The following is a 24,184-nucleotide window of genomic DNA, read 5'->3' as shown; positions in this document are numbered from 1 at the left end:
ATTCTTTTCTGTCTATGTAATCGTCTATTTTCGCGCGCACCCACATAGGCGGACTGGCCCATAGGCGGGTACTATTTTTTTCGGCCGGACAAAAAGCGGGTTAAGGGACGGCGGAAGGCGATAAACGGACCGCAGATTTCTAGTAAAATGCCCAGCTCTGTATACAAACAATATATAATTGATTGCTTAATCATCAATTGAATGTTTAATGAGTTAAACCATACTGCCATACTTTTTTTCCCTCCATGTTGGATGATAGGACTAACGGCTTGAGATGTTAAAAGCTTGTGATTTTATTTTATTTTTTTTCAATATCCTAACCCTGTTTTAAACTGACAACTTCATCCCTGAATGGTCTGTTAAGCGAACCGCCGAAGCTTGAGCGATGTACTGTTTAGATATTGCACTCCATGGAATCTAAAAGTGAGATTTATGAAGTTGTGTGCCTGTACATGACAAAATGTGGTAAAATAATGTGAACTGTCCTGTTAAATTAAATAATTCAATAAAAATATACACCCCGCCCCCAAAATGGCAGAAATGTGCTTTCAAAATATAAAGTACTTTAGAAATTGGAGTTTTAGCCAAAAATAATAATAATAAAAAGCAATTCAAAGCCTATTGAAGATGCCAGTAGGAAAAACGGTGGCATATACACCGATGCTTCAAAATGTGAATGAAATCTGCCATTTCAGCATTCCTGACATATTTTTTCTTCACTGTGATGCAATAAAAAGAGAAGCTTTCAGCATACTCTCATTGTACTACATCACTATTGGCATGTCTTTGCACGAAGACATGCAGGAAGTTTGAGAGATAATTTTGAACGGAGTTGACATGGAGGAAAAAACGCACACGCAGTAAATAATGATGGGGGTGTACATGAGTTGTATTTTTCCAATGGAAAATGACGTCATTGTTTAACAAACTAATTGTGTAAAAACACCACAGCATTGCAGAACACATTTGGAGCCGCTTCGCCCAAAGAACAGCAATGGGGGAAAAAAAAACAAAACAAGTCCATTCACTGCTAAACATATTCGACAAAGTAAATGTAGCCTGAGGACACTTGCATACTTTTGTTAGGTCTCGTCGCACAATGTATTGTTTTGCCTTCAGGAAGGTTGACAATACATGACGAGGCATTTTGCCATGAAAAACATGATAAGGCACTGTTTTGTCAATAAAAAAGGTTCTTGAAGACAATAGACGACAATGGATTTTGTCAGTTTGTTGAAGGAAAACATGGACAATGAATTTGGTCATAGGAAAAAAAAAATGCATTTTGTCAGGAAAAAGCTATTTGAAGGTAAAACATGACTGCATTTTGTGATCAAACGTTTTGTTTGATAAAAACACAATGTATTTTTTTTTTCATCAAAACGTTTGTTACAGGGCAAATGACAATGCACTTCGCATTTTTCAAAATTTCTTATAGCTAAAATATGTAATAAGTAACAGGACAATGCACTCAAGCTCAAAAGTTTGTTGATCGTAAAACATGACAATGCATTTTGTCATCAAGTTTGCTGTAGATAGAACTGATTTTGTCAACAAAAAGTATGAGGGTAAAACAAAAAGCATTCAGTCATCAAAAAGTTTGTTGATAGTAAAACATGACAATGCATTTTGTCATCAAAGGTTTGCTGTAGATAAAACTGATTTTGTCATCAAAGAGTTTGAGGGTAAAACAAAAAATATTTTGTCATCAAAAAGTTTGTTAAACAGAACAATGCATTTTGTTAAAAAAAACATGACATCGCTTTGTTTTGTAGTAAAAAAATGTTGAATACAACACATGACAATGCATGTTCTTTGTGATCAAAATGTCTGTAGAAGGCAAGACATGACAATCCATCCGTTGTGATCAAAAAGGTTGATGCGAACAAACATTATGATGCGTTTGGGCATCCAAATGTTTGTTGAAAACGAAATATGGCAACGCATCTTGTGATCAGGTTGAGGATAAAATACGATCAACTTTTTCACTACACAAAAAGGCAGAGGACAAAACATGGCACTGCGTTATGTTTGCGACCAAAACACTTTGTTGAAGACAAAAAAGTGATAGTTTCATGCGCTCACCAAGCGCTGCCCTGAGACCCCAACAAAGAACATGATGTTGATCGATAGAAAAACTGTACACACACGCAAAAAGGTGAGAAATAATCCATACAGTAAAGATACAGTGCCACGAAAACTTATCTTCCTCCTTCTAAAATTCTTATTTTCACTTTGTTTAGGATCATCAAACAAATGTAAGGATCAAGCCTCGAGCTGAAGCACATTTAGGTTCTGCATCACAACAATAAATCAAAAACACAGCAGCAGCACGACAATTTCTGTATGAAAAAAATGGCCCAGTCTAAGTCTAGACTTGATTCTGATTGAACTGCTCTGGCATAACCTTTAAAAGTGAAAAAAATTGTGCACGGAAACGTGGGCCAAAATATCTCTAGTGAAGACTCATTGCCACTTGTTGCTGCTGAGAGTGGCCCAACCAGTTATTAGGTTTAGGAGGCAAATACTTTTTCCGCCTAAGGCCGGGTAGCGTTAAAGGTTTTTTTTAAAGTTTTTTTTCCCTTAGTAAATAAAATCATTTACAAACTGCATTCTATATTTACTTGCTTTTTCTCTTGTCTGATATTTATATTGTTGAACTTAAATATTAAAGTGAGGAAACAACACAAAAAAGTAAGAATTTGACAAGAGGTCAAATACTTTTCACGGCACTGTATGTACTGTACATATTTAAAGACACAGGTGAACAATCCATGTGTTTTATTGACACTTTTGTGAAGCTCCCTATGAGGGCTATAGGTTATGTCGCTCACCAGAAAAGGGCTGAGCAAGCAAAATGTGAAGGACGGAGGAGGGGGGGGGGGGGAGAGAAAGCTACATTCTGGCGTCGAGCTTTATGAGAAAACAAAAACTGCCCCCCAGAATTCCCTTTTAAGTACAAACTGCTTTCAACATTGTTCGTTGTGACTCACGTGCTTGCTGTCTGTGTCTCTCACTCAAATGATAGAAAATCTTTAAAAAACAAAATCATCGTGTCAACGATGACAACGGAAAGCCTCGGGGCCCTATTTTCGGTGAGCATTTTTGTGGGGGCAAGTCTACTGCGTTTGGAAATTTGGCAGACAGCGCTTCGCCTCGCTGAGAGTTCTAGCCGACCAGGGTTGTTTTCCATTTAAAGTCCACGGCGCACCTGAAAATTTGGTGATAGAAAGTAAACAAGTATTTTGAGCAGGTGAAACCAGGTCCAGTTGGTGTTACACAATGGTGGTGGATTTAATCCAGGCGCAGGTAGATGTAGTCTGCACTCCCCTGTATGAGGCGGATGTCATCCTAATGAATTCGGAAATACGACACTGAACCCTCTGAATCATTGTAGAAATCAACTCACTGAATGACTTCGTATCAATTTACAAATCTTCCACACGTGAAGATTTTCTTGCAGTTCCTTATAAACACACTTTGCGCACGACGATCTCCTGCACGGGACTCCAGTGAGTCCATTATGCTTCCGCCGCATGTCGACCACGTGCCTTTCCTGTACTCAATTTAAAGGGAATGAGGGGAGCTGCTTTGATTGCTGGCTATGTTCAGTGCCACAACAGCGCAAACGCCCATTTCTAAGTGGCCCAGTCTACGAAAAGGCCAAAAAACTAAGAAAACTCCACCCATGAGCACAGTCAGAAAGCATTTTGCACTAGGCTCGAGCTGGGCACAAAAACAGAGCCCTCGGTGTCTGAAAACAGGAAGACGAGTCGAGTCCTCCACGATGATGAAGAGGAGGAGGAGGAAGAGGATCATCATCAGATGGCCTGAGAGCGAGGCTCCACGTCGGCGTGCCTCAGGGCCTGTATGGCTTCTTCGGGCAAGCGTGATGGGTCGCTGAGGATGGACGTGCTGGTGCTCAAGTGGCAAAGACTGCTGCTGACCACTGACAGACACAAACACACACACAAAGGTACACTTACAACATACAAATATTCTACATGTATGAACACTGTGATATGTACTTTTTTGTACAAGATTTTTTGTCCTTCAACCCCCCCCAACCCCCCCCCCCCAAAAAAAAACTGGGCTGGTAAAAATGGCCTGTCACCTGTGCACTCTTAAAAACAACTTCCCCACCAAACAAACATGAGCAAATTAAAAATTCTGGCCTAAAAACTCAACTCCAAAAAAAAAAGTTAAAACACATGGCAAATTAAAAAGATTTGGTCTATAAAAAACATGGGGAAAAAAAAATTTGAAATTGAAAAACATTTGGCCAAAAAAAACAACAAAAAATAATTTGACCTAAGGAAAAACAACAACAACAACAAAAGCAACACACACACAAAACCACGAAAAGAGTTTCAAATGTCAGGCTTACAAAATCTTAAAAAAATCAAAAATAAAGGGCCTAATTTAAAAAAGTTGGGCCTGAATGAGTAAAAACAAACTAAAACAATAATATATAAAAGTTTGCACCTCCCAAAATATACCATAATAAAACTACAACCTCAAAATTCTTGGCCTAAAAAAATGAAACAGAATCCCATAAGAAAAACTAAATAAATATCTTTTTTTTGGGGGGGGGGGGGGGACTAATCTCACATGCCCAACCTAAAATAATCAGAACTAGAAAAAGACAAACAAAAAAAACAACAAAAAATAAAAGCCACGTGGCATAAAAAGAAAAACTTGGAACCGACATTCATTTCTGTTGGCGTTGTGCCATTTCAATTGACTGAACAAGTTTGACGTGGTGCCAAAAACATCACATCATCAACTGTGACGGCCTTTTTTTATTTATTTTTTTTTAAACTGTCGTTTCCCGTCGTTTTTAATGGCCCAAAAACTTTGAATCAATTTGTTTTACCAGCATTAGCTTCTATCAGATTCCACAGACATATATTTTTCATTACAGATAATGAGAAAATGAGTGCACTTTTGTCAAAACATCGATGCAAACACAATGTCTGATAAATAAACATTTGCCAACGTTTGAGCAATTTACAATCGTGAAAGCAAGTAGCTTGGTCGATCCAAACGTCTTTTTGCCGAGAAGTTACAGGTACGTCGCACCGCCTCCAGTTTTTCCTCACACTCTTTTCTCAAGTAGAGTCGCACAAGTGGTAACCGCAAAAACATATTTGTGGCTTATGAGCACATGCTGAAGTTCACGCGTCAAAAGTTGCAAACATGTTATTAGTTCACTGCCAATGTGCCAATGTTTTAGCCAAACTGAATGGCGTTACCTCTAATTGATTTAATTATAGTTGTTTAAAGATTTTTTTAAAATGATTGTGTAAATTGTGCCTAAAAATAATTCCTTCTTCATTTTAAATATGAATCTTTATAATGAATGCAATCATAATACAAGTTATTTCGGAAAATGAAATGTTGAAAAAAAAAAAAATGAAAAAAAAAATATTTTATTGGCCACAGATATTTTTGGAGGACAGGCCACATTTACAAAAGTGACAAGTTCATGCAAAATGATAATAAAAGTTACTGCATCGTCCGCTCGCGAACTGCGACGATCCATATCGAATCAAACTGTAATCCCTCCATTCCACTAACGACCTCGAATCGCATCACACCCCATCAAAGAATTGTCTTTAATTGGAGGAATGAACACCTCTTATTTATTAATAAAATTGCAAATTGATTGACATTGACTTCGATCAGCGATTCATCGTTTAGAGACATTTTCATATACCTGCTTTTACTTTGGAAAACGGTGACGGAACCAGAAACCGATTCCGCTTCAAAAAAATTGGTGAGTGCAACATTAATTCCTTTCGTAAGATTTTGCTTAATTGCTGTTTAGTTGCTTTGTCACAAAACAATACCAGGTAAACTAAAATATCTGGCTAATAGTAATCGGGAGGGAAAATGGCTTTGTGATACACTTTAATACAAAAAGAAATTTTAGCCGATTATTCGATGGAATAATCGATTTTTTATCTATTGTATCTCCTGTAGCTAAGTCAGTATATTTATTTGTTTATCAATCCATCCGTCAATCTAATTATTTAAAGCAACACTGTGTCATATGCCAGTTTTTGTTGATTATGGCGGCGCTATGTGGATAAAAGCGGTAGTGTTTTGAAAAAAGTCAACCACATTTCCCACGCGCGCTTGTAGTGGTGAAATCCTGAACTCTCGCTGGCCTGCAAGTTGGACTGAATTACATTTCTATTTCAAGTGGCTGTGCGAAAGATGAATAGCGATGAGGTAATACATCAAATTTTGTTTAAGCAATACTTTTGTTTTTTGGTTTGTTTTGGGTCTCCTGCCATGACTCCAGTAATAGCGCGTAGATGTCCGAATCGACTTCCGTCCTTATAGCGAAAGGAGGAAGTGCGCATGCCGTAAAGCAATTCAGGACATTTGTATTTTTTTTTTTGTGCGCCAGGGTTGCTCCCATCGCTCGTCAAGGTTGCTTAGCGCCAGTCAAAACGATACAGATCACCCACCTCCCGCCCAGGGCATGACAATAGTCCCGTTCACCTACTTGTAAGTCAATGTTTCATCAAAAGAGTTGTGAACATTTTTTATTAAGGTCAAATTCTTGCCCAGTGCTGCTTTAACAAAATATACAAACGACTGGACTCTTGTAAATGGTTGGTGGGCCAGCTTAAAGAATGCAGTGGGCAATATTTGCACAGAAATATTGTAGTGTGTGTATGTGTTCGATTACTCACTGGGCCTGAGCGCAACCAGGGAGCAGTGACGTTCGAGCCACTCCAGCGTGGTCTTGCAAAGCTCCGTTTCGCTCGCGGTCGACACCATCTTGTTGAAGGATTCGAAGAGAGGCTTGATGATGACGCTGAACTGAGAGGCGCGCGACGTCAAGGCTCGGTTCGGCATTGTGCGGTGATGCGATCAACCCCCGTTAAAAAGACTTCTGTCAATTAGACCTGGCTGGACATTGCAACGTTCATGACTGAGGTGTTTTGTTTCGCACAGAAACTCGGTTTAATCCGAGGATAATCAATGCCAGCCTGTGGCTAGGCGACCCCCGTCGCAAGAAGACTGAGAGGCATATAAATATACAGACTAACTGTTTTGATTCCGACGGCAATGCCTGATTTGGATGGACCGTAAATCCCAGCAAATTAAAGATGAAAGTCAGCAATTAAAGCACATCTTGTTAATTTCATTTGAAATCCAGTGTGGTGGTGTTTGTAGTCAAAAAGCCGACAACTGTGTGTGTCCATGTCCCGTGAATGACGAGATGACGAAGTTTAGCATTCATACGTGATCTGAGCTCATTCACACTAAATTATCATCAGGTAGAGAGTAATAGCACACATAATCATTACTCTATCCATATTAGATATGAATTATAACACATCTTCCTCAATGCGCATCATATAAGACTTCATCGATAATTTGAGCTTTTATTAAGGATAGTAATTGTAAGACCGCACATATTTAATAAGTTCTGCTTTTACTAAGGAGAATAATGATAAGTGTTCTCCTGAAATTTCGGCTTGTATAGTTGAACGTTTTGCCATCCAAGTAGTTATTTGTTATGCCAGCCATTATGCGCCACCGGCATGGATAGAAAAACAATAATTTACATAATAATAATATTAATTAAAAATAATACTGTCAATATACACTTTAATGTTTAAATACCCTTAAAAAACAGTTTTAAGTCAACGCATAACAAACCAAACTAAAAACCGTGAGCATAAAACCGAGAATCCAACCGAACCTTGGATTTTGTGAACCGTTCGACCCCTAATAGGCAAAATATTAGATTTATTTGCTGCTGAAAATGGCTAAATAAATTAATTATCCCTTCAATTAACATTTTGGTATTTAACTACAGAATGCTCGATTGTTTTTATTTCATGTTTGGGTTTTAAAGTAAACTTCCAATCGGATTAACAAACAATACCTCGAATTTGGAGAACTGTACAAGCAAGTTATCAGCTTCTGTTTCCTTAGCGATGTTCTCTGATGAAGATGAGCATGTGTGCCAAGAAATACTTTTAAGTGTTTTAATAAGTTTAAATGGGTTTTAAAAATGCAGAGCAGGTAAAACTAGAAAAATGTATATGGTCTCTCTAAATCGTGCATTTTTATCGTGGGTTGGTCTAGAATGTATCCCCCTCAATTTACAGGGTTTCAACGCGACGCTTGATTCAAGAGGCCAAAGCGGGTCTTAAAAAGCGTCTCGACCTTTTGCAACATTCTGCGGTGGCCTACGCTCAAGCCAGGTGCTGAGGTTTAACTAAGGATTCCTTCCTACCGCAGTAAATTTCCCCACACACACACACACACAAAGAAGCAGCTTAATTATGGACTGATAGAACCTGACTGGTACGCTTTCAGACCGTAAACACAAACGACAGACAGAAGGAGGATACAATCCAGAACTTCCAGTCCTGCCGGGAACGCAGCTTGACGTACTCAGTGAACCTGTGCTGCATGTGGTCAAAGCGTCGCTGCGTGACTTGTGCCCCCGTGGCTGGCATCTGGTCATGACACAGGCTGCCGGTTGAAAAACACAAAAGGCACGTGCCTCAATGAGTTGACACTTTAAATATCCAACCATAAATAATACAAATTGTCACCTTGCCATTTAAAAAAAAAGAAAAAAAAAAGTAAATTGTTTAGATAACTGAAATGAAAAAAAAAAAAGAATTGTCCCAAAAAAGAAAACAAAACAAAGAATTAAAAACTACATACAAACTAAATGTGAATGTAAAAAAAAAGGAAACAAAAAATAAACCTTAAAAATGACTACTTTAAAAACAAAACAAATATACATACATACATATATATATATATATATATATATACATAATTATACATTATATATATATATATATATATATACACACACATACATTATACATATATATATACACACTTACATTATATATATTATTATATACACACACACGCATACAAATGTATTTATTTAGTTGCTGACTGTCTAGCTGCACATAGCCATGTGTCGTGAGGACAACATCCATCCATTATCTAACATCAGCGACGACACATTTCAGTAATTAGGCAACCTGAAGGACTGAACTTTTGATCCATACATTGCATGGGGAAAATGTAGCACCATCTGGTGGACAAATATATAAACTATACATTGAAAACCAGTAATCCAACTGTGTTGGGTTTGTTTATCTGAGCCATATTAGGATATCCAAAGGCAAATTAAATCTGTATTCTTTCAAAAGCAGATGAGCATTATTCTCACATGGTTAAAACACAATTTTGTGCTTAAAATTCCTCTTACGTGCTTGTAATGACAGCAAAAATCTAACGCTGTACTGGAGTCTCTGCCTATATCCCACAGAGTGCATTTCAGTTTGGGGTTCTCTTGATTTTTTTTTTCTATCGGTCATTTTATAATATGTATTTTCCATTGATATCAATATTTCTCTCTCCCTCTCAATCCTGAAGTACTAAACAAACAAATGCCAGTATTTGAAAACTATATATACATTATAAAAACTACAATATAGAGAGAAGAGGTTTTAGGTTAAGAAAAGACAAATATGAACATACTTAATGGAGGTATTGAGGCTTGTAATCTCTTCCTGCAACTTCCTGATTTCTTCTTGCATTTGCTCCCTCTCCTGCTTGAGCTTCTCAATGTGTTCCACCGTCTTTTGCATTGTGACTGCAATACTGATCTGTGAACACACCAACGAATTTAGAATGATAGGTGGGGGGTTAGGGGGGTATTGAATTGTGACCACTGACCACGTGCAGTTGAAACCACAAGTTTACATGAACTATACAAAAGGACTTGCACTTTTTTTTCTCACTGTTTGGCATGAAATAAGACAAGATAAATGGGCTGTCACTTGTATAGCACTTTTCTACCTTTGGTACTCAAAGCGCTTCACACTGTACCTCATCTACGTACTGATGACGCAGCATCAGAAGCAACTGGGGGTTCAGCATCTTGCTCAAGGATACTTCAACAGGGTATTGTTGCACTGTTTGGATGGTGTTCTAAGGCTCTCAAGCTTCCGCCATTTTCCACCAAACAGAAGCTTTTTAAGACATGCCATCATCATCATGTGAGTTTTTCCAAATTGTTTAAAGGTATAGTAGTTTAACTGTATGTACACTTCTGACTTTGAAGAAAGTAATGACAAATTGTCCAAAAAAAAAATTCCTCAAATTATTCTGGCATTTAACAAATATAAATAATTTTGATAAAACAGGACAAGTTTAGTCCCATGTGCCTTTTTGAACAGTGTATATAAACTTGCGGTTTCAATTGTACACACATTGGCTTGGGAGTTGAGGGAGGGAACCAGGCTGCCGAGCGTTTTGAAGCAGTGGTTTATATTTGATCGTCTTTTCTGCTCAGCAATGTGCGCTCTCCTTGGAATCTGAAAACACACAAGCCACACTGACGTTAAAAGACGCTATCGTCCCAGCAAGCCGTTGTTCTACATCGGAGCTACTGACAAGCGATACAAATAAATATTATGCAAGTACACAAATAAAAAAGAACATAATGGGGGGGGGCCTAAATCAAAGATTTTAGACATACCTAATACAAGTTAATGAAAAAAAACCAAGAATATCAACTAAATAAGTAATAAATAATGATAACCAAATAATCAGGGGGAAAATACATGAAATATTACAACACAATTATTAGATTAGTAAAATGGAATATTAGACAAAACACAAAAATGTTAATGAAAAATATTGAACTATCACACAAAATATAAAAATATAAAATGTTTTTCTCTAGTGGTTGGCTGTTGTGGAATGGAGAGGTGGAAAAAGTAACACTCTCTGAGAAATTCAATACATTATTAACAGTATTAATACTAAAAAATGCCATTTTCTTACCATGGGTTTCCCACTCAAGGCGCTGGTCTATATAAGTGTCATGCATGCATGCACATGGAATGTGTGGAGGAAGTTAACAAAGACATTTTCCCGTCTTAGTGAGTACGGTTAGAATATTCTAGAATATTCTGGGACATGAGTGTCAAGTTCAACACCTGACACGCAATCTACCAATCTATAATTATACAGATTCAAAAATATATTTACTAAAATGCTTGGAAAAAATCCAAAGGTACAATAAATGATAATTGAAAGTTGAAACAATAACACAAAGAAGCCAATTTGTCATGTTCCCCCCCAAGTCGCTGTTCTATAAAAGTGGGAGGGACACAGAATGACCAAGAAAATTTCCCGGCTTACTACACAATAAGAGTATACGGTAAGAGTATTTCTTCAACACCGGGACACAAGTGTCAATTTTACCACCTTCCGACTTTTTCCGCTCTGACATGCTGAACGCAATTTTCGTTGTAAGACCAGTATTTTATGAGTTACATTGAAAGCTCCTGTTGATAAAATACTGCCAGACATTCAACGATAAGAGTGGTGCAAGTCAAAACTTGAGGTACACTTTCGCAATCTAAAAAGGGCCAATGCAATATAAGGCTCAAAGTGTAACACGAATTGTGGCATAATGCAAAAATATTTGCCAAAGAATATATAAATATAAAAAAAAAAATACTAACACACTAGGAAAAAAAGTATGATATTAATTAAAAAAGAGAAACTACTGGAAAAAACAGAAAAATATCAGGAAAAAATATTACATAAAATAAAAAAAACTAACAGGAGTGGCACAAGATGCTAAAAAAAACAAAAAACATGTATTAGATTAAAAAGTATTACTGGGGAAAAACATTAGAAGAAAAGACATTTAAGGCAAAAATATTCATATTATTAAGTCAATAAAACACTGGACAAAATACAAAAATAGGTGAAATAAAATCTTCCAACAAAAATATCAGCAAAGTCTAAAAATGTCAGATGAAAAATAGAAGAATCATATTAAAAAAAATACTCCGAATTTTTCAAATAAATTATTACACTGACAAATAGTTAAAAATAACCAAATGCTAAGAAAAACGTTTTTGTGTATATATATATATATATAAAAAAATAAAAAAAAAATGATATAAAAATATTGTTTCCCACTGGTTTGCTTTTGTGGATAGGAGAGGCAGAGATTTATCAAGATTCATCTATGTTGAGTCATCTAATTATGATGATTGAGGCTGTGCTATGTGAAAATAAAAATGTACGTCAAAATCCCACCTTTGCGGAGTTATAAAATGACTGCAATTATGTTGTTCTACCTGAGGTGTTGTGCTGCTGCTGATCAGCGACTGTGGACTTGAAACTTGATCCAGTGAACAAGGGGAGGCTTGGCCTGATACTGGCTGGCCTTGAACTAAAGAGAGGAGAAAAAAAACACTAAGAAATAATGTGCTTTTGTGTAATTAGGCATTACCAAATCCCAACAAATTCTCACCGACACCAGAGGAGGCCTCCTGGTTTCGATGGCTGGAGGAGAACGAGTGCTCTGAGGGGACAATGCACTGAGGAGACTTCTGGCTTTGAGGTACGACAGAGAATCCACCAGCCTGACGTGCACCACAAGACAACAAATAAAACACACATACTGTACAACACTCCCCACAAATACCAACAATCGGTGACTATTTTTTTCTTCTTCGCAGTATGAGCACGATGCTGGTTAAATAAGTAAATAATTAGGAAGCTATTTTGTGTGCAGTTTTTTTTTTTTCAATATGCGCAAATTTACCAAAACGGGTATTACCTACTCCATTACTGAACTTAGACATTCATTTTAGTAAAGTACATTTTAGTCAAAACTTTACAGGAATTTCATCAGTAATTTTATTTTTACACAAGTATCTGATTCATACTTAAGTACAGATTGTAAGCACTTAAAGAAAACATATTGTTTTTTTAGAATGTTTTATGCAAGCCCACTAGTTGAAACAAGGCATTCTGATAAATATCGCGTTGGTGGAATAAGAGTTAAACCACTCGTTTTTGGCCATCTTTGGGGGCGGCCATTTTGTCACTTCTGTCGACTGAAAATGACATCATAACTACCCAGGGCTCAACTTTAGAAAACAGGCGAGCTGTGATTGGTTGTTCCCTGAGCAGTTGTGATGTCATTTTCAGTCGACAGAAATGACAAAATGGCCGCCCGAGTTCCACTCAGCTTGAGGCACGCCTATATAATCCAAAGCAAGCAATTTTCACCACGTATTGTTTACAGATGTACTGAATAAAGTGTCAAGAGACGATGCTGAAAACGTACCACACCACAATGAGTGATCAGCACACCGGAAGATGAAGTCACATCAGTTTTCATTGCTGGGATGACTCCTGAGAGAGTGAGGGATGGCAGTTGAGTTGTCTTCATATTTTTGTATACCAAGAGCATTATCTAAACAGCTGCCGTTCAAACAGTTTTTCTCAAACTTCGGTCCGGGAACCCCTGCGGGCCCACAAGTCGTAAGCGGTGGCTCACACACATGACTAAATTGAATACTATGATTTTGTAAACTAGCTTTTTTGGTCAAAGCCATGTTGTTAGCAGAAGCAGTGTAGGTCACCAAGGGACGATGGATGAATATTAAATTGAATTCAGTTAAGTTGCTTCTTCTTAAACACGTCATGAATAGTTGGTGGAAACATTAAAGAGGAAGTCAACTCAACATATTTTTTTCATGAATATGGTCTATGCAGGCCCACAAAAATGAGGCATTCTGATTAATATTGCGTTTGTGAAATCTGAGTTAAGCAGTAAAATGCACCTGTTTTTAGCCATCTCAGGGGGCAGCCATTTTGTCACTTCTGTCGACTGAAAATGGCATCACAGTTGTTCAGGGCTCAGATAATGACCAATCATGGTTCAGTTTCAGAAAACAGGTGAACTGTGATTGTTCATTGCCTGAGCCCTTAACAACTGTGATGCCATTTTCAGTCGACAAAAGTGAAAAAATGGCCGCCCCCAGATGGCAAAAAAAATGGGTGGATTAACTCTTATTCCACAAACACAATATATAAGCCTGTATATAACATTATCTTGGAATAAATATGTTTGGGTTGATTTTCTCTTAAATAATAATTATATAATAATAATAAATAATTCCTATGGTGGGGTGCACATTCTTGTTATATTTGATTGGAAGTAGGATTATGAAGGATCCTCGCAAAAATTTCTCAGCGGACCCAAAAGATTGAGAATCCCTGGTTTAAATAGTGAACCTTGCACCCAGACCTGTGATGAAGAGCTGCTGGGGGGCTACTGGGTTGGCTGGGGAAATCTTCTTCAAGTCTCTTTTTTTGTTGGCCTTGGCTGGCTGGAGGTGTCGAGGGCGGGCAAAGGTGTGAGGCGGCGGCTGAGGTTTGGGGGCAGCTAGCGGCGGAAATAGGGACGGCAACCGCGGGGGAGGCGGCGGGGGATGTGTGCACGCGGAATCGGCAGCCGTCCCAGAAGAGGGCGAGGTCATGGTGGTCTCGCCCAAGGCTGCTGTGGGTTCCAAGTTGGAGGGGACCATGGGTGCCACCGCCCCCGGGAGGCACTGAGACACCAGGGGATTTTGGGAGGAGACGGCAGCGTGGTTGCCGAGTGTCACCTGCCCCGGATAAAGAGTCAAGTAGTTGTCCACAATGGTACCGGCACTGGTCCCACTGGTTGCACTGGTCAAGGGAGATGTGAGTTGTCTGTCTGTGAGCTGCATGGTAGACAATAACTGGCCCTGGTGACAAAACACATGTGCAGCGGTACCTTGACTTGAGAGTTTGTTTGTGACCAAGCTTGCAACTCAATTTGCTCAAATCCATTCAAACGAACTGAAATTACATTTTTTTTCACACCGCAATCCTATCCCCCATTTACCCTAATATGATCGTATCATCATAATAAATGGCATCTCGCACATTACAATACATGATTAATGTAATATTATAGGATTAAAACCATTCAAGCCTCCCAAAATAAAACAAAAAAATGGCTTTTAATGAGAAAAATGGCACTCTCTAACATTATACTTGTACCAATAAATAAATGTAATGACATAATTAAATGGAATTAAAATGTTTTTGTTACACTTTTGCCTACATTGCACACTGTGCTGATTATTCTGGTGTCCACGCCACCTGAGGGCAGTATAAGACAGATAGAATGGAGGCTCAGCTCCTCTCTCAGTACAGCAGTAATATTAGTTGTTCTTCGCAAGGGATAAATAATATATCCCTGTGATTATTATATTATCACCATGTGTAACCTGCTGCTTTGTATTCAGATATGTATTACTTAAAAGGTAACAACACAGCCATAAGTAAATCCCGGTCAAGTTCGAGTGCACCAATAATCTTGACTTTTCAAAACAACGATGCTTATTTCCATCTCTACATTTCAAATGATGCAGACTGAGCAGCCGATCGTGTGCCATCAGTCAGTTTAGTATGATTACTATGTTATGTGGATTTGTGTCACTACTTGTAAAGGACAGAAAACGAGGCAAGAAGATGGGGCAGGGGGGTCCCAAAGTCTTACATTGGCTGCTTGTGGTGGTGGTGTGTTAAAGGCACTGCGCTCCGTGTTTACCTGCGACGGAGAGCTGCTGCTGGGCAAGGGGGTGACTGATGGTGCAGTGGGGGAAACGGGGAGGAAGACGGGGACGGGCGGACGGAAGCTGTGAAATAAGTCTGGAAACAAGAGTCTATGTTAGCAAGCGGTTAGTAAAAAAAAAAAAAAAAAAACTTTAAAAATCATTATCTACTCTCTGGGTTACTAGGTTAAGGAAACTAGTGTCTAGAGAAGTTACTGGAACACTAGTGCGTGATTCCTGTAAGTGTGCACAATTAGTGTGTGTTTAAGAGATGTGTGCACTGTGCAGGACTCAAATCTATTTTATTCCTACAACAAACAGCACCACGCCACAAGACAACAAGTCACATTTTTCACATTTTCCAATGGAGCATTTTTCTTTACACTACTTTAATCCTTCTGTTGGGTTTGATTCTTTGGCACACCAATGGGTAGGCAGGCTTTTCCCCCCTGAAAATGAGACAAGGGCAGACAATATGTGCCCATTCGGCCACTACCTTGTAGTGGATCGAAAGAGAAGTCCAAGTTGGGCTGCAACTGCATGAGACCCGGTTGGATCATGTCTGCATTCACCGCATGAGCTGTGAAATGTAAACAAACATTTTCTTACCGTCATGGCAACACATTGGAGTACTTGACAAACTCATTTCAAACCCTAACCCAGGGGTGCCCAACTCCGGTGCGAGAGAGTCCCTATCCAGCCTCTTTTAGATGTTTCCCTCCTAACAAACCTGATTCAAGTGATCAGTAACCTTAAACCAGGTTTGAACCATTACCCTGTTTGAAACCCAAATATGAAATATGAAACCCTTCCCCCTTAGCCGCCAACTTCTAGATCGTTTTCGCAATAAAATTAAATGCATCGTCTAGTGATCTTGGCCCCTTTATGGTTGTAGCAAGCACGAGATCCATTGTTGTTGCTGTCTTTTTGAGGCGACGTCCCCCGATTTGGAATGTAACTGTTTCAAAACAACTCCACGAGTATAGTCAAGCTGCACGCAGCACTCAAGGATGATGCTGGCACATTAAGGTGGAGTTCATCTTGCACTTCTTCGGGCGTCTTCCCTACTTCTGGAAATGCGCCGTAGCAAACCTGCTGTGTAGTGGTTTCCTGGAGTGCTTTTATTTTGAAGGCCGGGAAGTGTGAAGGAGGCGAAGTGTGGAAAATAACTAACTTGCTAGCAGACCTCTTTTTGTCTGTTGGACCCAAATAATTATACAATACGACAAAACCAACCCCTGGGGTCGCAATGGAAGTAAGCACACGCAGCTGGGTAAGTACTAGTGGCGCGTTTGAAGCGTGTCCACAGTGTGTTTGAATGGTAAATTAGCCAGCTAATGATCTTTAAACAAACCTTTTCCGTTAGCATCTCTCCCGTGTAAGTTGACAACTGAAGAGCTTTAAACCCACGTTTAAACCCCTTATTATTTGAAACTATACATGACACTAGACATGAAACACTTGAAACCATAATTTGAAAGCCTAGCCCTTATTTTTTAAGACTCACCTAGACCTGAAATAATAAAGTAAAAAAATATATACTGTTAGCCTAAATGCACAATTGCCTAAATAATTTTAACCTACAGCCAACTACGAATACAAAAAGTGCTAATGTGCATGCTAAAAATTCTGGTTTTTTCTTCACGTCTTCGGAGAGTCTCAGTCATCCAAGTCACGGTAATCCGCAATGAATAAAATATTTTTTCCCCCCTTCTTGTTTTACAGAAACGTTCAAAAACGAGTTGGCAATTACAGCCATACTCACCGTTCTCCCTGGGGTTGGGCCAGGCGGTGGTTTGGTGCGAGACCAAAGTGGAGAAGAGCGTGTCGGACACCTCGGACATCAGCACCTCCATGTCGAAGAGGCTCTCCAGCTCCATGGGGACCGGGGCCTCGCTCTCTTCATCCTGACAAAAGCAAGCACGAAGCATGTCTGGAGAGACTTCCCCAAACAGCGCTAACTGCTCCTTGGGCCCCTTTAGGTGTTACAAATGCAAGCACCAAGCCAGTTAATCACACGAGCATGCAGGATCCAGCACAGCAAACATGTTGGGTAGACAATTATACGCACACACAAACAACACACAAAGCAGACTACTTTGATTTCTAAATTTATTGATTGAAAGCCACCTCTAGCTTGAATCTTGAAAATAAAACCCTGTCTTCAAACCTACGCGAAATCCTAACCGTGATCTGAAAACCTAATCCTTGTTTGAAGCCCTAACCCTGAGGTAAGCATAACGCTGTGCTAAACTCCAACTTGAAATCCTAACCCTGCCTTGAAACCCTTGTTTGAAAACCTAACTAACAATAATTAGAAATGTGTTTGAAAGCCTAAGACTGGCTTCAAAGTCAAATTTGAAATGCTAACCTTGGCTTGAAACCTTAATTGGAAACAAAATCTTTTGTTTTCATTGTTATAAAACACGCTTTCATAATTGATGTAAAATGTTATTTTAAAAAAAGTATACACACCCCTGTTCAAATGTCATTTTTTGTGATAAAAACAAAAAAAATCCAAGCCATAAACGAGTTAACCTTTAACCTCTCCTCATAAAAATATTTCATTTTTTTTCAATTGAAAAATTATTAGTCACAATAAAAGTGGAAAAAGTTTTGAAATTACTCTGTCTCATTCTTTTTGCTTTGCAAAAACCTAGGTGAACAGGGGTGTGTACTTTTTTTATCTACTACATACCAAGTGACAACAAAATTATTTTCCTTACTGAAAAAGTAATCAAAAGTAAAAAAAAAAAAAGGTGTTAAAAATATTTTGGTGCATTGACAAGCTGCGTGCGTGATTGCTTTTTTTTCCCCTTGCAAATTCTGCATACCTTAAGCAAACTTGACAGGTCGTCATCCTTGTGCTTCTGCAACTGAAGGGACAGGCAGTAAGATGAATGGGGCTGTGTGACCAATCCAAAAAAGTAAACAGAACCCAAACTCAACTCTTTTCTTGAAGTAAGTCCTCCACTTGTGATACTCTCTGATGACAATTTCTATTCTTCTCTTCCAGCATTTGCCCTCTGTGGTGATCATCTGAGAGTCACAAGACATGACTTCATTATATGAAGTAATTCGATTTAATACTATTTTTAAACATTCACCTCTGAAGTACGATGCGCTTCCAGGTCTATGTTTCCATCCAGAGGGGTCACAAAATGACAAACGGGATTTTGTCTTCTCTCCACATCTACGGGTAACACAAAGTCAACGTTAGCCAAACATTCAAAACCAGTGTACAGTGGTGGTCCCTTGAATTATGCGCTTGATTTGCTCCGTGGCCACTCGCAAATCAAAACACTAGAATGTCAACTCATATTTCCCCACTGAAGTGAATGAAAATGACAATCCATTTCAGCCTAACCAAAAACACATGTTTGAAACATGTTTTTTAAGAAGATGGTCATAACTGCTCAGCAAGATGCTGTAGTCCATCCATCCATTCATGCATCAATTGTCTTACGCTTATCCGGAGTTGGGTCATGGGAGCTTAAAGAGAAGTCAACCCAAACATTTTTTTTCAAGAGTATATTCAATGCAGGCCCACTAGTTGAAACAAGGTATTCTGATAAATATGGCATTTGTGGCATATGAGTTAAGCAGCAAAGTCCACCCCTTTTTAGCTATCTCAGGGGGCGGCCATTTTGTCACTTCTGTCGACTGAAAATGACATCACAACTACTCAGAGTTCAAGTAATGACCAATCACGGCTGACCTGTTTTCTATAGCTGAGTCGTGATATTAATCAGAATGCCGTGTTTCAACTAGTGGGCCTGCCGGGAACATATTCTTGAAAAAACAAAATGTGTTTGGGTTGATTTCCTTTAAGCAAGGAAAATCAGACCTCAATCTCCACAGTTACTTTGTCCACCAATCCAGAGTATTTCCAGGCTAGCTGGGAAACAGTCTCTCGAGCGTCTCATCCCCATGAACAGCTCTCGTTGGGACATGCCAGGCAGACTTCTACAGGGAGGTGTCCAGAAGGCATCTTAACCAGATGCCAGAGCAACCTTATCTGGCTCTTCTCGATGCAGAGGAACAACGGCGCTACTCTGAGCCCCTCCCGGATGACCGAGCTTCTTGTCATATCTCACTGAGCGGAGAAGGTCTGTGAGTGTTTGTGCAGCTATCGGATGTTGTCTTTTCATCAGGGTTTGTTCAAGGTTGCAAAAAGTTGTAAAGTCGTTCGCCAGCCATTCGCTAACAATTTTAACGGTCGCAGACAGGATTTCTTGTCACCATCAGATTTTGAACATGTTCAAAATTTCTTTGCGATAAGAAAAACGTTGTTCTCACCACGCCAGGTCAGACCAGCACTTTCCTCCACCACCGAAGCCAACACATTACGGGGTGGTGACTGTTTAAAAGCAGTCAAGCGAGTCGACTTGTATATCAACAAATCAGCACATCGTCACTCTTAAGTCGAGGTACCACTTTATTATTGGTAGAGAGTGTTGAAGTCTTACACTGCATGTACCAGGCCCTCCAGATGGCGTTGTTGAGGCGGATCTTGTCTCTCCAGAGAAGCTTCAGACCTTTGAAGTTTTTCCATTTGGGGGACACCAGTTTACCGCTGTGGAAACAATACCATTTAGTTTTAATATAATTGGCTGACATTCTGGTGTCAAACACATTTTCATCAATGGCAACGTCGTGGTTATGGTTTCCAGAGCTGGGCATTCCATCTCTCTGACGGACCGGTCCGTCTCTCCGCCGATTAAGAACGCCCAATTTGTAGGCAATAAAAGATAAGACAGGAAACAACAACAAAACAGCAATAATATAACAAGTGAAAGCAATAAATTATTACAACAAAATAGTATATAAAATAGACACCGGAAAACAGCAGAAAACCTTGAGTCTCACGTTGGATCAAAAGCTGGAAAAGAATCGTGTTCAAGGATCCCAAAAAGCTATTACAACAGTCTTTGAATCAAAATATACTTTTAATTTTTTTCCATATTAATTCCAAGATTTTACTGATGTAAATATTGGTTACAAGCTTTGTAAAAAATTGTAGTTGAAAATGATGATTATGGAATATATATACCAGTATATATAATACAATATAAAGTGGGGAGTCTATTACTTTGAGTTTCACTAGGGTTTAATGGTAAAATACATATGGGTACGGTGATGTTTGTGAGCATGCTCAAGATCTCAAAAAGGTTATTCTTTCATCTGAATTTTCTTTTTAACTGCAAAATCAATAAAAAAAAAAAAAAAGAGTTAATCTTAACCCCAATTGCCTCCCAGCATCTTTCCTACAATACCCCTTTTTCCTGGCAATTTTCCTGTTTTCACATTGGATTAAAAAAAAAGTAAAAATAGTTTGACAAATATGTGGAGCATGGTTCAACTAAATACAGTCCAACAATAACAATGTGCCTGCTTGGTAGTAGTTCCCTGCTCTATTATTAGTCCTGACAGCGAGTACAAGCCAGTTCCAAAAGTCAGAGGGAATCCTCGTCTGTCATCCGTAAATAGAAACGTCTTGTTATCTGTCTGACAAGTCACTTTTATACAACACACTCACACACTAACCACTCATATTTTCTTTCCCCGTTTTTAGGAAGCAAAATTCAAAACAGTGGGATCTGCGGAAAAGTATGTGAAAATGTCATTAGAAGCATAACAAATTCCCGCATGCACTTCAGCCACATGTCGCCTCTGTAAACAATAAAAGTACAGCTGACGTCATGGCTGGTGTTGTGGATTGTGAAATTGTTCGGTACAGTACAGGTTTCAAATCACAGTTTCAAGGCAGATTAGGGTGTTAAACAGGGGTTAAGGTTTCAAATTAGAGTTTAAAGTCCGGGTTTAGGGTCGTTTTTGTGTCGGCCTGGCGGAGACCCAAACGGTATTGTGAGCTTCTTCCTTCATTACTTGCATTTTATTCTTCCTTTCTTCCATCCATATCTTAAACAGACAGATAGAAAAAAAGAAGACGGCAAAAGCAACAAATATGGGAGTTTTTCATCGACAATGGTGGACAGGTTTGTATTGAATACAATACTCCTAATTAAGAATCTTTTTGTTCGGAGAGAATTTACTGCTCGCAGTTTTTCACTTAAATCTCAATAAATGTGTTCCTGTTTACACGAAAGAAAAGCACTCTTCTTTTCTGCTTTTTTTTGTGTCAATGCAACATGTCTGAAAGAAGTGGTCCATAAGAAATGAAGTCACATGGAGATGCCAGTGAACACCCCCGGGGGCTCTCACCACACTCAACACTGCTCTGATAATAAACAATTAGGTCAAATTTATTTGGCTTCCTTTTTACCGATCATGCGCCCCAGCAAAATTCATTTTTGTTCATCACAGGTATATGTATGTCAACGTCAATTGGACAGGTTGGCAGGTTTAATTATTTTTCTTTCGCTCAAGAAATTGTCTTTTGAGAGTGGAGCAGGGGCTCAAAATGTCAGAAAAACTGTCTGACGAAGGTTTTAAGGATGAAAAAGGGTGTCCATGTTTATCGCTGCTAGCAGCTTTATAACTGTACGGTATTTTTTCATCCGATTAATCATCTTTTTGGGGCTCTCAACATGCCCAAAGCAGTACTTGATGACAACTTCATGGATTAAAAAGGAAATGTGTCCATCGCTACTGGAAGCTTCAATTGGTATTCTTTTGACAGATTAATCGTTCCCAAAAAGTATTCTGGTGATAATCTATGTATTTTGTAGGTTTCTTTTTTTAATGTTTTTGTCATCCTCGTTAAAAAGATTAAAGGTGATGAATGATGATAATGATGAATCCTCTTTTTTCGTTATGTGCACATGAAATTTAAAGTCTACATTTGCACCTTTTGAACATGCGCATCCAACTCCACAGCCGAGTGTGGCCGCATTGGAACACACCGTTTGGGCGTGTTTTAGGTTGAAAAACTGGGGCCATTCTTCATCCAAATAAATGTTCACATCTACTCATTGCCACTTCAGTCTCTGTAAATATCCTGACTGGTGTCAAATGCCTCGCTCGTCCTAACCGTGATCAGTAAAGAAGCTGTGGGGTTTTTTTTGGCAAAGAAGCAGTGTGCGGCTCGTCCCAGCATAAATCTATGTAGCTCTGCTCACTTCCGCATTTCCTCATTCTCTTATACATCAGCCACGGAGAGGTTAATCCTTTTTATATGTTTAAGTGACCATTAGTAGGGATGTCCACATAAATATTGGTGCCAATTGATCACAGTTTTTGGACGTTATAAGCAATGAAAGTACAATTATTTCCAATGCAGAGTTTGTAATCTGTCCCTCCAGTGACTCCGACCAAACAGAGAACGGTAGGGGGCGCGGCCATTTTTCTCATTAAAAGAAGGCGGTTTTCAAGTCTTATTTCCTAATTTCTTGCAAATTTATGGATAAAATAGAAAATGACAACTCTTTTCATTTTCCTGATGAAAAAATATACAAAATGAACTTGTTAGTGAAAACATGGCCACCCCGGCCCAACCATCCCTTTAAGAGGGTTATAACACTGCAACTTATCAAAGCAAAAGGCTTTGTCATGAGCACATAAACAGTGAATAGGTAACTCACAAGTAGTGATTCTGCAAGGAACACTTTGTGACTTACTCCAACCTCCAGGGAAAAGTAACCAGTTGAGCAAAGTGTTTTGGTGAAAATACTCAAGTGATACATTCATTTGAGTATTTGAAAAATCCAATCAATTACTCACTTATACTTGGCTACTTGCTACCAGTGCCGTACCTGTAGGCCAGCGTCATGCATTCAAAGAGTTTGGTGAGCGAGGCGTCGATAGAGATGTGAGACGTGCTGGCCTTGCCGAAATGGTAAGTCTGACAGGTCTGTTTGTTGACGGTGTCGAAGTCGTAGCCTTTCTTCGGCGGGTGCTCGCTGTGCGGCGAAGATACCATGAAGTGTCCGCTGTGGATGATCTGCGACCTACGCGGGCCCCGGCTGGGGCTCGGGCTGGGGCTACGGCTAGGGCTCGTCTCCTCGGCGTCCGAGTCGTCGTCGTCGTCGTCGTCATCTCGCTGTTGTTTCCTCTCCCGCTGCCTAGAACTCGCCTGCCTAGAAGCCATGACCGCGAACAAATGGCTAAGCAGCTAGAGCTAGCCCGGGAGGGATTATTACTACACTAACCCCGACATGAGACTTGGCCAAGGTGCAACAAGTGTCCCCCCCGGTCCGGTTATTTTATTTTATTTTATTCGCTCCCACTTTGTCGCCCCCAAAATCCTTTTAATCTACTTTGTGTACAAGTTGACTACAGACCAGCTGACACCAACGCTACTGCCTCTCCAAAGGGGGACGGGCAGGATGTCGTCATCAACTCGAGTGGTCACAAGTTTTGTGATTGGTCCGTGTTAGTCTTGCCTTTTCTTAGTGGTTCACACCACTGATAGAGGCGGGTTCGTCTAAAGACTCGAAACAGGAAGTGTCTCGGGGTCAGAAGGTTTCTGATTGGTCCATGTCAGAGCCCCACCCTTTTCTGGTAGGCGTCGTGTGAGTACCCAACTCGCCCCCTAACTCGGGAGTCGGGACTAGAAATAGAACACTTAATTAAACACGTTCTTAATCTTCACGTGAACTTGATTGTCCTGCTTATAATTTCTTTGTCTTTTATTTCTTTGTGATGTTGAAGTTCAAATTGACCCGTATGTCATTTTCAAATTCATGTGCAAAATTGGAACATATCCATGATCAAATCCGCCTATCCTCACAATTTATTCCAATTACTTTCTTTTT

At 39.3% G+C, this 24,184-nt stretch overlaps 1 protein-coding gene across 2 annotated transcripts; it reads right to left on the bottom strand.

Annotated features, from left to right (window-relative positions):
• Window positions 1-868: 868 nt before the first annotated feature.
• Window positions 869-23,779, bottom strand: mlxip (MLX interacting protein). Of its 2 annotated transcripts, none has more exons than XM_086030609.1 (17): window positions 23,183-23,779; window positions 19,937-20,043; window positions 18,575-18,660; window positions 18,417-18,506; window positions 18,302-18,343; window positions 17,233-17,443; window positions 15,964-16,047; window positions 15,464-15,564; window positions 14,132-14,612; window positions 13,166-13,233; window positions 12,344-12,455; window positions 12,168-12,262; window positions 10,278-10,382; window positions 9,544-9,671; window positions 8,385-8,508; window positions 6,708-6,837; window positions 869-3,949 (listed from the first exon to the last, which is right to left on the bottom strand). In XM_086030609.1, the coding sequence occupies exons 1-17, from the start codon at window positions 23,515-23,517 to the stop codon at window positions 3,822-3,824; spliced, it is 2,427 nt and encodes an 808-aa protein (XP_085886735.1). In that variant the 5' UTR covers window positions 23,518-23,779; the 3' UTR covers window positions 869-3,821. The 2 variants fall into 2 exon arrangements, with proteins under 2 accessions (XP_085886735.1, XP_085886736.1); XM_086030610.1 differs by having other exon boundaries at window positions 17,233-17,374.
• Between the last annotated feature and the right edge of the window lie 405 nt (window positions 23,780-24,184).

This window comes from Filicampus tigris, chromosome 5 (assembly GCF_054856515.1).
Source record: "Filicampus tigris isolate MCC_2025a chromosome 5, RoL_Ftig_1.0, whole genome shotgun sequence".
NCBI classification, from domain to species: Eukaryota; Metazoa; Chordata; class Actinopteri; order Syngnathiformes; family Syngnathidae; genus Filicampus; species Filicampus tigris.
Note: the sequence above shows the minus strand (reverse complement) of the source record. Positions and strands in the feature narration are given on the sequence as shown.

Coding starts and splice junctions, on each gene's coding strand:
- mlxip (XM_086030609.1), bottom strand. CDS start 23,517: ATGGCTTCTAGGCAGGCGAGTTCTAGGCAGCGGGAGAGGAAACAACAG. Junction 18,507..18,574: donor AAGCGCATCGTACTTCAGAG/GTGAATGTTTAA, acceptor TGTGACTCTCAG/ATGATCACCACAGAGGGCAA. Junction 12,456..13,165: donor TGATCACTCATTGTGGTGTG/GTACGTTTTCAG, acceptor GGTGCACGTCAG/GCTGGTGGATTCTCTGTCGT.